The sequence below is a fragment of the Podarcis bocagei genome (genome assembly GCF_964188305.1).
Source record: "Podarcis bocagei genome assembly, chromosome: 2".
NCBI lineage: Eukaryota > Metazoa > Chordata > Lepidosauria > Squamata > Lacertidae > Podarcis > Podarcis bocagei.
This window is the reverse complement of record NC_138126.1, coordinates 86,961,860-86,975,576: the sequence shown is the minus strand read 5'-3', so window position 1 is coordinate 86,975,576 and position 13,717 is coordinate 86,961,860. Positions and strand designations below refer to the sequence as shown.

The following is a 13,717-nucleotide window of genomic DNA, read 5'->3' as shown; positions in this document are numbered from 1 at the left end:
GGACCACACCTCTAACTGCATTGCTAGGATTCCTCCCTTCGAGTTGGGTAACCAATACTGCTGGCAGTTACAGAGCTGATTCGCAATGCCAGGTGATCTCCACCCTGCATAATCGCTCACATGATGCAGTGCACACGCACCATTTGAATGGGAATGCCCATCCACTATGCAGGGGCTCCGCCCTCGTAGCCCCTAGAAGTTGGCTCCTATGAGGCAGCCTGTTCTGTAGGCTTATGTTCTAAAAGATGCAGCGAAAACGAAGAGCGGATATAGAGAAAGAAACAGGAAAATCTACCCAGACACATTAGATTTGCTGCTATGGAAATATTTCAGGGGGAGCTCAATGGAGCTGTTCTTTCAGCAGTACTGATGGAAAGGGCCCCTGCTTTCCATCTCTCCCATTAGGACTGTGCTGTTTGGTTTTGTCCCCCCAGATCTGGAGAGACAGGTGGGTGTGTACAGCCATTTAGTAAGGAGCCTGAGGAACCTATCAGTCTTTGTGGGCTCTCATGCTACTGACATTTCCGTAGGATTGTGGAGTTGGAAGGGACTCCAAGGCTCATCTGGTCCAACCCCTGCATTGCAGGAGTCACAGCTAAAAAAATCCCTGACAGATGGCCATCTAACCTCTGTATAGAAACTTCCAATGAAGGAGAATCCATCACCTTTTACGGGAGTCCATTCCACTGTCACTCAGCTCTACACCGTGTTGCCAGGTCGCATGACTGAGCTGAATGGGCTGAAGATCGAACCTAAATCCCCCCACCTCTGTAAATTTCTTTTTGGAAATTGACAGTGGCTTTGGCTCAGCCAGCTGAGCAAGTTACGTACATCGGCATATTGTTGGCTGAGCTAGGGTTGGGGGCTTAGCACCAGTGGAGATTCGCAGCACCTTAAATTCCTGGTCACAGTATTAGCCCCCCCACCCCCAACCTATTATTTATACTATACCATCAATGGCCAGAGCCGATGACAGGCAGAATGACAGAATCGTAGAGTTAGAAGAAATCCCATGGGTTATCTATTCCAATCCTGTGCAATGCAGGAATCTTAGCTGAAGCATCCAAGACAGATGGCCACCCAACTTCTGCTTAAAAACCTCCAACAAGTTCTACGAATTCTGACTTTGTCCTCCTCCTCCTCCTCCTCCTACCTGATGTGTCCTATAAGGAGCAACAGCTCCCAAGGAGGCACTGACAGCCATGGTAACTCTCCGGACTGAATATGCAACAACAATACTCTTTATTTCAGTCCAACGACCCACAAACACATTTTCTTTTCTTTTTAGAAATATTTTTTATTAGGGATTTAAAAATAACAATTTAACAAAAATACATCACCCACATTTCCCCCCTCCCCCCCTAAAAAAAAGAAAAACCTGCCTTCACACCCCCACCCCCAGACTTCCCTCAGCTCCTCTCTCTGGTTTCTCAGCACATGTTATTCTCTGCAAGTTGTAAAATTGTAAAGATCCTCAATTTATCTATCTGTATGTTGCCAATAAAGAATTTGGGAGTGTTTATTCAAAACCTGCCAAGGAGTCCAGTTCATTTTGTTTTTCTTTAAATACTTCGTAAAAGGTTCCCATTCTTCTTTAAAGTCACAGTTATCCTTGTCACGTAGTCTATGTGTCAATTCCGCCAATTCCGCATAGTCCATCAATTTCTCTTGCCACAGTTCTTTAGTGGGGATTTCCTCATTCTTCCATCCTTGTGCTATTAAGACTCTTGCTGCCGTTGTCGCATACATGAAAATGCTTTTTAACTTCCTTGGCAGGTCTACAAAAACATTTTCAAAGGCAAAGATACAGAGATACAGGGCAAGGGTTCCAAGGCGGATCACTGTGTTTTAACCAGAGCATGTATGGTTTCTATTTTTTATTATAAGCAAGAGGGCAGACAGCTGGAGGCTGCTGAGTGCAGACTGAGGTTGGTGGGGCATAGCCCCATTTGCCCTTAAGGAGCAGCCTCCACTGTATGTGATCATTCCAAAAATATATATCATCTATTGAGCATTAAGCCCTTTTGTGATTGTGTATTTGGACCCAGGGCCATAAGTCTTGGGAGGCCAGGCTGCTTGTTTATTTTGCTGCTCTGCTGACAGTCCTACTTCATTCTGGCCCCAACAGGATTTGACCACTGGACTGTTTGCTTTCTTGGTTGTCCAAGGCTGGATTCCCCCTTTGCCTCCCCTTGCAGATCTGAATAATCTTTTCTCTACAAGGATGTATCTCTCTGTTTCCCTTAGTTTCTCATAGAAACCCCTGTTTCTATTTTGAGCCTGAGAATGAGGAAATGGATTGGAAGCCGTGAAAGAAGATACACTCTATGTTGTTGTGAAATCCTCCTGCATAACCTTGACACTACAGTAAGGATGAACCTAAGCACTAAATAGCATTAAAATCGCACCATGAACCACGAGAACCTAAGGAGAGCCTTCCTGAACCAGTGGTTGAACTGGTCCAGCATCCTATTCTCACAGTGGCCAACCAGATATCTGTTTCAAGAAGCTCCCCCAAAAGGTCCTGGGCGCAACAGAAACTCTCATCACTTGTGATTCCTAGCAACTGTTTTTCAGACAATGACGGCAGAATGGAGACATAGTGGCTAGTAGCCGTGTGGTACAGTGGTACCTCGGGTTAAGAACTTAATTCATTCTGGAGGTCTGTTCTTAACCTGAAACTGTACTTAACTCGAAGCACCACTTTAGCTAATGGGGCCTCCTCCTGCTGCTGCAGCGCCGCCACAGCGTGATTTCTGTTCTCATCCTGAAGCAAAGTTCTTACACAAGGTACTATTTCTGGGTTAGCGGAGTCTGTAACCTGAAGCGTCTGTAACCTGAAGCATCTGTAACCCGAGGTACCACTGTACTTGTGACCCTTTAGATGTTGCTAGACTACAGCTTGCATGATCCCTCACCACTGGTTGTACTGGGGCTGATGAGTACTGGAGACAAACAACATCCAGAGAGTCACAGGTTTCCCAATGAAAATGTAACAGATCATGAGGCAGGGCCCAACCAATGACACGTCACCCAACATTTCTTCAAAGAAAATAGTGATGTCCTACTCCTTAATAATTTATTATTATTATTATTATTATTATTATTATTATTATTATTATTATTATTATTATTATATTCTAGCCACTCTAGGGAGCTTCCAACAAACATAAAAACATAATAAAATATCAAACATTAAAAAACCTACAGGGCTGTCTTCTGATGTCTTCTAAAGGTTAATTATCTCCTTGGCTGGGGGGGGGGGGTCACATAACTCTATAGCTTCCGATGAAAATAGGGACATTCTACTATACCCGCCAATATTTCTCTGATGAAAATAGGGACATCCTAAGGAAAAGCAGGACATCCTGGCATCAAATCAGAAACTGGGACTGCTTCTGTAAATCTGGGACTGTCCCTGGAAAATAGGGGCACTTGGAGGGTCTGCAATGATGCTCCCCCTTTCTGAAAGAATTCATTCTGAAGCTGTTTGTTCTTGTTCTGTGGTCCATTTAAGCCCCGCCCCTCCATTCCTGAAGCCACACCTCCCCTCTCCTAATCCTTAATGAGGCTCTAGGTGTGCCCCCTCCCCACCCATGCAAGGCACACAATTGGAGAATAATGAATCAGAGCACAATAAGCAAAACAGACTATGACACCTCTGCCAGTTGGACCAATTGGAGGCTGGGTGATGCTCAGGCTGGGAGGGGCAAAGCTTGGGGGAAGGAAGATCAGGATGCACACCGGACTTCTGGACAGAGGTGGGGTTATGGAGATGTGGATTAGCCTTGTGGGTTGATAGGAATAACTGGGATGGGAGGCACATTGCAGGCGCTGTGGGGAGGGCCATGGAGCCAGTAGTTGTGTCTCAATCTGGAAAGACTCAAAGGCTTCACGTGCTGAATCTGAAGCCATGGCCTTCAGGACCCTCTCTAGAAACTTAATGGGGAGCCCAAGATCTGTTGAAGTGTTAACGTTGTGAGTCCCTCCATCCTAAGCTCAGGCTGTATATATATGTAAATAAAACCATACATGCCCTAAAGCAGGGGTCAGCAAACATTTTCAGCAGGGGGGCGGTCCACTGTCCCTCAGACCATGTTGTGGGCTGGACTATATTTTTTAAAAAGAAAATGAACGGATTTCTATGTCCCACAAATAACCCAGAGATGCATTTTAAATAAAAACACACATCCTGCTCATGTAAAAACATCAGGCAGGCCCCACAAATAACCCAGAGATGCATTTTAAATAAAAGGACACATTCTACTCAAGTAAAAACACACTGATTCCTGGACCGTCCGCGGGCCGGATTTAGAAGGCGATCGGGCCAGATCCAGCCCCTGGACCTTAGTTTGCCTACCCATGCTCTAAAGAATCCACAGTCTTCATGGACTTTCATTCCAAGGAAACCAAAACCTGAAAACAGACCTCTGGCACCCTTGGAGCACCTTTCTCCTTGGAGACTGGGGGACATGCAACCCATAACTAAAATATGTAACAAAACTAACACAACACACACGAATTAAAACAGGGGACTCATGTCAATAGATTGGGGCTGATCAATGTGTGAAGCAAAATGCTAGATGAGTCTTTGCAGGGATCTTCTAATATTCTGAGGAACTTTAGAAGAGCTCACCGGATCAAGCCAATGGCATCCTGTTCTTAACCGAGGTGAACCAAATCACCATGGGAAACCTGAGCACAGCAGTGCTCCCTGTTCCTATCGTTTCCAGCAACTGACATTCAGAGGCATTACTGCATTCAACCATGGAAGCAGAGAGTAGTCACCATGACCAGTAGTCATCAATGGCCTTTTTCTGATAAACTTGCGTCTTTGCCTACATCTTGCACTTGACTGGGAGTCTTCGATTCAGATTTCTTGCCAATGACCTCTTCTCATCTTTATTCTGTGTCTTCCCTCCCCCCCACCAGCAGGAATGACTTGCAATACAGCTTTGCTATCTGGGAGCAAGTAGGAGTGCAATGATGAATTCACCTTGGGACAGAGATGATGATACCATTGGAGAGGAAGACAAGCCTTTGAATCAGTACATACGAGAGGGTAGGTCCCCCGATATCTGAGCCCACCATGGCTGGGCAAGATTTTTTTACCATCTATTTCATGTTCACTCAGAAGCAAGCCTTGTTGTGTTCAGTGGGGTTTATTTCCTAGTACAGTGGTACCTTGGGTTAAGAACTTAATTCGTTCTGGAGCTCCGTTCTTAACCTGAAACTGTTCTCAACCCAAGGTACCACTTTAGCTAATGGAGCCTCCCGCTGCTGCTGCGGCGCCGCGGGACGATTTCTGTTGTCATCCTGAAGCAAAGTTCTTAATCTGAGGTACTATTTCTGGGTCTGTAACCTGAAGCATCTGTAACCTGAGGTACCACTGTAGTTGTGTTTTAAGGAATGCAGCCCATAGCAATGGGTACTTTCATTTTCTTCATTTTCTTTTCTCAAAATATTTTTATTGATACTTGTCTGAAGATATACAAAAATTCATATCCATTGCATAGTATACTTTTATAATACACTGAAATATTTCATCTAAAAGAGAACAGAGGTGGGAAGAATATTTTAAAAAGTGTGGGGGAGGGAGAAATAAAGGTAGAAAGAAAAAACGTTGGAAGGGAAAAGAATAGGGAGAATAGAGAAAAATAAAAAGACATTCAGTTCTTTGTCCTGCAGCTACATATAGTATTCACACATTAACACCCGACCATTCTATCTTCTATAAACTGGTATTTTTTTCAATCTTCAAATGCAGATATTACAAGTTCATTTTCTCTTTCACGCAAAAAAGTCCATAAGAAGTTTCCAGTCCTGCATAAATGTCAATAATGATTTTTCTTTAATTAAAAACATTGTGGAAACTTTTTAATGGGACGGTAACATCCATTCCATTTTTGGACCACATTACTTAATGCAGAGGTAAGAAGAAAATCAGCTTGGTGCACGTGTTAATGTGAAGCAATCACATTTGCAGCTTCCTGAAACAGTATGTAAAGCAAGGAACAGCTTTCCTTTCATGTTTGCACTTCTCCAAATGTTGGGATTTTTCTGCCAGCAAAAGGGGGGGAAGCATTTAATATATGTATATTATAGCAAAGTGTGCATAGCAAATCATGCATAAGTATTAATAACCAGTGCTTTTCCCCCCTAAAAAAATGTTTTGGGGTACTCTCATTTTGACTCAAGAAAACCACCATTTTATAGTTCAAATTGGGAAAAATAAATGGACAAAAGTATGAAGCTACTACATAAGTAAATGGACAAAAGTATGAAGCTACTACATACAAAATGTTTAGGGATATGCGTGCCTTTGCTTTCCCCCAGGAAGGAAGCACTGTTAATAACATACCAAAAAATGCATTCTGTTTGGGAGAAATTATTTGCAAAAGTTGGGCAGCCCCCACTGGTCGCACCACTAATAAGGCTTCACTTCTGATGGCTGTCTGCTCTGTCTCATCGCACACATTCCCTCTCTTCCTATAGGGCTGAATCACCTTCGCCAGGAACAGCTCCTCTGCGACACAACCATCGTGGCCAAAGGCGAACGGTTTCCCTGTCACAGGTATTTATTTATACATTTTGGGGTTACTATTTGTCATGCAGGCAAAGGGCCTGCTCTGGGTTTAGAAGGGCCCTGGGCAAGACACTCTCCATGTGGTTCCCTCTGCATGTGACTGGATCTCATCACCACCTGCTCCTCTTCCTTGTAATTACAGTGGTACCTCGGTTTACGAACAGGCCTGTTTACGAACTATTTTGTTTATGAACTCTACAAAACTGGAAGTGGTGTCCTGGTTTGTGAACTTCACCTCGGTATGGAAGCCAAATGATGGAAGGGTACTGGTGGCGGGAGGCCTCATTAGGGAAAGCGTGCCTCGGTTTAAAAACGGATTTGGTTTAAGAACGGACTTCAGGAACGGATTAAGTTCGTAAACCGAGGTACCATTGTACCACCACATGCATGCTTACTTGGACTCCAAATCAATTCAGTCTAGCCAGCATGCCTCATGGTCAGGCATGATAGGAGTTGTAGTTGTAGCAACATTGGAAGGTCCTTGGGACTTGACATCCCTGGTTTAGGGCAACTCACACAGAATGCCCTGTTGACATTCTTTGCTATATAGCTCTTTCCAGCATAATCCTGGAAATTCTTGTGCTAAGCTTCCTAGATCTACTCGCATTGGGTCATTGGGTCACTCTCTACCATGGTTGAAACAGCATCCATGAACTCATGAGGTATGGGGTGGTTAGGGTGCTGGGCTCCTGTTCCCATCAGCCATAATCACTATGAGGTTTTTCCTACAACCAAGTGGGCATATACGTTTTATGAAATATCAAACAAAATAAATTATGGGACCTGTAGTCCACCAACATCTGGAGGTTCTTAGGCCTCCCCATCCCCAGTTTAGGGGAACTCCTATAGAATCAAACAACAGTCAGAAGTGGGGTCATCGTTCTTTTTTTTTCAGGCTACAAGAGGCTGCTATAATTAGAAACAAAATATGGGAGCTGGTAGACACAGGAACATTAGAAACTGCCTTATGCTAAGTCAGACCTTTGGTCTATCTAGATCAGGGTTGCCTACACTGTGAGTCAATGCTTTTAAACTCACTCATAAATGGTTTGGAGTTAGGGCTGAGCAGTGAGGTAGCCCAAGTCTGCTGACAGAGATTCCACATGGTTCAAGGTAGCTAAGGAATGCTGAATTAGAGATTGATACCCTGACCTCCAAATGTTGACACATCCCTCCCTTCCTGTCGTTTAGGATGCTCCTTGCTGCCATCAACCCCTACTTCCGAGCCATGTTCTCCAACTCCTTCCGGGAGTCAATGGATGGAGAGGTTCTGCTGCGAGACATGGAGCCCTCCATTGTCCAAGCTGTGGTGAACTATTTCTACACGGAGGAGATTGTGATCGTGCCGGAGATGGCCCAAGACCTGTTTGTAGCAGCCAGCAGGCTTCAAATCCTTCCACTGCTCGAGAGTTGCTCCAGGTAATCCCTAAATAATGCTGCGTCTTTGAACATTGGAATCCTCTTTACTGCCTTATACCAAGTTAGACCATTGTTCCATCTATCTCAGTATTGTCTCCACTGGCTGGCAGCAGCTCTTGAGCGTTTTCAGAGTGAGGTTTCTTCTGCCCTTATCTGGAGATGCTGGGATCAAACCTTGGACTTGATGCTCTGAGCTATGGTCCATCCCTAAATATGAAGCAAGATTCTAGTCCTCCCATTTGTGAACAAAGGGCCGGCTTAATCAGGAAGCAGCTTTACAGTGAGTCAAATCAGTGACTGTCATCAGTGACTGTCTAGCTTTGTACTGTGAACAGTGGGTGGCAGTGATTGCTCTCCTGGGTTTCAGGCAGCAGTCTCTCCCAGACCTACCTGAAGATGCTGGGGATTGAATCTGGGATCTTTCACTTGCAAAACAAATCCTCCAGCCCTGGGCAATGGCCCCTTAGTGGGAAATGCCCATGTTGTTTTGTATCGCTTGTCCAGGGAGTGACCTGTGCAACTCACTCCGTTTGTTCTCAGGTAGGGAATTTATTAAGTAAAAAGGCAACCAATGTTCAAGCAAAATGATACCCATCTTCATTGATTCTACTGCAATAAAGGACGGTTCCATAAAGGGATGGGAACTGTAATGAACACAGGGTCTTTTCAGCTTTCATGCCACCTCACAATCACCCAATTAATTAGACAAGGCACATCACATTTGCCGTACAATTATTGCCATGTTGTCCATTACATGTCAGCAAGGCAGTGACGGGTGGCAGGATGCGGGTGGCGCTGTGGGTTAAACCACAGAACCTAGGGCTTGCTGATCAGAAGGTCAGTGGTTCAAATCCCCGCGACGGGGTGAGCTCCCGTTGCTCGGTCCCTGCTCCTGCCAACCTAGCAGTTCGAAAGCACATCAAGTGCAAGTAGATAAATAGATACCATTCCAGCAGGAAGGTAAACGGTGTTTCCGTGCGCTGCTCTGGTTCACTAGAAGTGGCTTAGTCATGCTGGCCACATGACTGTACGCCGGCTCCCTCGGCCAGTAAAGCGAGATGAGTGCCGCAACCCCAGAGTCGTCTGCAACTGGACCTAATGGTCTGGGGTCCCTTTACCTTTACCTAAGCCAGTGACATGACATCTTTATGAATCGGCCAAGTTAACGGCACAGGTTGGTCAGTAGTACAAGCCGATCAGAACAGTAATCAGGAGCAGATTGCACGGAAAGTGTATCTCCATCTTCTCTGCCTGTAATTGATGTGAAAGGAGGACCCCTTTGTAATAAGGCCTTTCTGCCTCTTGTGTAACTACAGACAACCCCTGATTTGCGTGGTAGTTGCATTCCCGGTCATTGCGTGTGATGGTGGAGCATGCATAAGCCCACTCCTCCCTGTTATGCCCTTGCCCCACCTCCTTCTGCCTCCTGTTCCACCCTCTTTTCTGGCTGCTTCCGGGTTGCCGCAATACACACTTGCATGGCCGTGCGTCAATTGGACTCACATAAATTGGTTGTTGCCTGTATGTTCAAGCTATTGCAGATTCTGGGGAAGTGGAATATTAGGATACAAAGACATTCCCTTCTCAAATCAAGTGCACTTCCACCACATGCTTAAGACATAGGGTACATTTCTCTCAGTTTCTTGATTTTCCAACCATCAGTTTGCCCCATTTCCGTATCAAAATTTCTTTTTATAAGCTTGCGGGAAAATTGGCAGACCTTTTTTTAGTGCCTTTCTCCTAGGTATATGCATTTTGGTACGCAATTCTGTAAGCATTTTTTCCCTTTTCTTTTGCAAGCAATAATGTAGATGTTCCCCTTTTTTCTGGAGAACTGCTTCACACAATTGTTGAAAAATGGCTATGTTTTCACATTGCCTTTAGATTCAAGAAGTGTAGATTAGGTAGATTGACTTTAAAGCGTGAACCAAAGTAATTTCTCCCCCATGAGTCAGGAGTGCCATCTGCAGGGCTCATGCACAATTCCAGATAAGATGTAGTGTGCCAAAGAGTTGCATTCATATTATTCAGCCTGAACACTTGGATTTTGCTATTATATTCAACCCCTACTACTCTGTGCCTGTAATCAGAATATTTAAAGCTGCTGCTACAATGATTTTTTTTTAAAAGTCATCTACAAACATTTTCCAATCCTGCTGAGAAACAGTCTCATCTTGATCTCTAATTTTACTAGTTAGATTTGCTAATTCAGCATATTCCATCAGTTGGGTCTCCTAACAACTCTCAGCACCCTTAACAAACTGCACTTCCTAGGTTCTTTTTGGAGAAACTGTTTAAATTCTCCCGATGCTGCTTTAAATAATATTGTGCAGATGTGGCCATATGCATCTTGTCTAGCTCATCTTCAGCAGCAGTGTGTCCTTTTTTAGCTGTGGTCTAAACCACTGAGCCTCTTGGGCTTGCCGGCCAGAAGGTTGGTGGTTTGAATCTCCACGACGGAGTGAGCTCCCATTGCTCTGTCCCAGCTCCTGTCAACCTACCAGTTTGAAAGCATACCAGTGCAAGTAGATAAATAGGTACCACTGTGGCAGGAAGGTAAATGGCGTTTCCGTATGCTCTGGTTTCTGTCATGGTGTCCTGTTGTGCCAGAAGCGGTTTAGTCATGCTGGTCACATGACCCGGAAGGCTGTCTGTGGATAAATGCTGGCTCCCTCAGCTTGAAAGTGAGATGAACCCCATAGTCACCTTTGACTGGACTTAACCATCCAGGGATCCTCTAACTTTTTACCTTCCCATCTGTCCGCCCCAGATACCTCTTGGAACACATCTCCCCAGAGAACTGCCTTTCGCTCTACCAACTGGGCTTCGCACACAGCGACCCTGAGCTCCTCCAAAAAGCCAAGGCCCTGGTCAACCTGCACTTCAAGCGCCTCTCCATCGAGGACAAGACCTTCACCGACTTGAACCCCAGTACCCTCATTAGCATCCTCTCTTTGGACAGTCTGGTGGTCTCTTCTGAACTCACCGTCTACCGGGCCGTGTGGCGCTGGGTGACGGCCAAGAGCGAGAGCAAGAGCGACAGCGACAGCTGCCTGCCGTTCCTGGGGCAGCTCCTGACGCATGTGCGCCTCCCGCTCTTGACCCAGGAGGAGCTCAGGGTGGTCCAGTCGGAGCTGATGTGCCACAGGGACGTCCGCCTGCGGTGGAAGCGCTTCAACCGCCAGGAGAGGCTGCAGCACAGCGGAGGCCTGCGAAGAGGGATGTACTCCACCTGCATCATCTGCGTGGACCTCTTCAACAAGGCAGGCCCAGAACTGAAGACCAAGGACTTCCAGGTCGGCTGCTTCGACCCGCAGGCTGAAATGTGGGAAAAAATGCCCCTGTTGAAATGCCTGTATTGCGCCCGCTGTGTGGCCGTCGGGGACAAGCTGTACGTCACCGGAGGGGTCCACACGGATGGCTCTTATTCGGACACGATGCACGAGTACAGCCCCTTAAGGGGTCGCTGGACTCAGCTCCCTTCCATGTCTGTGGCCAGGGCCTCCCACGGCTTCCTCGCCTGCAACCAGCAGCTGTTCGCCATAGGTGGCTGGTGCAGGTACCAGGACTACCTCTACACAGCGGAGTGCTTCGACTTGGAGAGAAAGTTCTGGGCCCCGATTAAAAGGATGCCTTTTGCGCTCAGCCACTTTGCCTCGGCGGCACTCAGGAACAAGCTCTATCTGGTCGGCGGCGTCACAAACACCGTCGCCTCATGGTACGCTTCCCGGAAGGTCCTGATCTATGAAGTAAGCTTTGACACGTGGACTCAAGTGTACCTGGACAACGAGTGCTACTGGTCTGGCGCTGTGGCCATGAACAACGGGATCTATGTGATCGGGGGCTACGTCCGGAGCCAGATGAGGCATAACCAGCACTGGTCGGAAAGAGGGAACCTGCGCTGCACCCGGAAGTGCTTCTTTCTGGGGGAAGATGGCCAATTGGACAGTAGAGTCACTATCCCCAGGCTGCCCATAAAGCTGGCGGGGGCCGGTGTGGTGCGATGGAAGCACCGCATTTACGTGCTGGGTGGGGAGAACAAAGAGGAATATTATAACACTGTTTACTACTGGGAACTCGGAGCCCCTAAGTGGGTCCAGTGCCAGGAGAGGCTGCCATTCACCAGCTGGGGACTCAGCGGCTTTGGCTGCACCACCATGAAGGTCCCCAAAAAGCCCATCCTAGAGCTTTTCCGAAAGACGTCGGTTGCACTGACAGCCATAGAGGTGGTGAGGCTCACAGACAGCTTGCAAAGTGGTTCCTGCAGCAATAATCTGCCTGAGAAACGTGAAGGCACTTAACTCCCGAGAGGTGTAGAACAGAAGGACCAGTCATTACCCACTTACTTGTGTTCAGTTTTTTATTTGTAATTTGTATGATTTTCCATCTAAGTGGTGTAAGAGAGGGCCGGGGAACCTCAAACCCAGGGGTAGGGTTGCCACCTTTGCTCGGGCAAAATACAGGATAGGATAGCGGGCTGGTTGTGGGCTGGGTGGGGTGGCAATTGTCCCTGCCCCCTGGTGCTGAAATGACTTTAAAGCAATCAGTTGCATTCTATTGCAGCCAACCCTGATGCCACTCTGGAATTTGTCACACGCAGACACACATGCTCATGAATTTGCAAACCTGCCTCTGTTTTGCTACCCAGAGCTTTCAAACACATCCAGTACTGTACGTTCAGGCCAGGACAAAAATAAATAAATAGTCAGGCATATTCTGATGAGGAAACAGGCTTTGTTCCACATGTTATGCTTCTGGAAAGAAAAACATTGGGAGTGGAGGGCAAGCCTTATGGGGAGCTACTTCTCCCTCACCCTGCTCTCTCAAATATCCTGTAGATAACTATGTTAATAACTGGGGCTTCTGAGCTACACTGACACAAAACCGCTTGTTTTTAGAATCTCGGAACCTGTTTCTCTCTGAGGAACGCAGTGGTGTAGCATGGGTTGCCAGAGCCCAGGGCTACTTAAAGGGAATGGAAGGGATGGAACTGGGTGGAGTATGCATGTGTATTCAACTGCTTAACAGCACCTGCGTTATCCAGGAGATTGCAGCCACAGAAATAAGAAGAGTCATTCCGTTGTCTGGAGAGGTCATTTCCTGGTTTACATGGAGAAGCACGGAGCCCAGTGATGGATGCATGCAGCTGTATCGAGATAGCACCAAGTGTTGAAATTTTGCGCCTGTAACAATTTTGCACCCGGGGCAACTGCCCCTATGCCCACCCCCATGCTGCACCACTGGAGGGATGCAGCCCGACACTCCCAGGCTGCAGCTCTTTGGATAGGCACCTTAACCCATGCCAAAGGTGTAGGGGACTGGAAGAGACAACATGAAAGCCTTGCCCTCGTTTGCTCCTCCTTGGAGGTGGGATAAGGAGAGGGGGTGAGGAGGAAAAAAGGAAAGGAAAGAAACAAGAGGCAGGCAGGCAGGGAGGGAGAGAAAATGTGTGCACACAGAAATAGGGGAAATACAGGACAAACTGTCCTGTATTGAATCAATACCTAGCATAGAATTTTACAAGGGACAATCTGGTATTATACAGGATGGGTGGCAACCCTACTAAGAGGCCATGTGTACCCCTCTAGGCCTCTAGAGCCAGTGTGGTGTAGTGGTTAAGAGCGGTAGTCTCATAATCTGGGGAACCGGGTTCGCGTCTCCGCTCCTCCACATGCAGCTGCTGGGTGACCTTGGGCCAGTCACACTTCTCTG

The 13,717-nt window shown here is 46.7% G+C and overlaps 1 protein-coding gene across 2 annotated transcripts; it reads left to right on the top strand.

Annotated features, from left to right (window-relative positions):
- Positions 1-3,654: 3,654 nt before the first annotated feature.
- On the top strand, positions 3,655-12,399 carry LOC308581940 (kelch-like protein 38). 2 transcript variants are annotated; one of them, XM_081184738.1, is made up of 5 exons: positions 3,655-3,761; positions 4,936-5,062; positions 6,496-6,574; positions 7,778-8,005; positions 10,776-12,393. In XM_081184738.1, the coding sequence occupies exons 2-5, from the start codon at positions 4,984-4,986 to the stop codon at positions 12,304-12,306; spliced, it is 1,917 nt and encodes a 638-aa protein (XP_081040864.1). In that variant the 5' UTR covers positions 3,655-3,761; positions 4,936-4,983; the 3' UTR covers positions 12,307-12,393. The 2 variants fall into 2 exon arrangements, with proteins under 2 accessions (XP_081040864.1, XP_081040865.1); XM_081184739.1 differs by having other exon boundaries at positions 3,709-3,761; positions 4,933-5,062; positions 10,776-12,399.
- Positions 12,400-13,717: the final 1,318 nt, after the last annotated feature.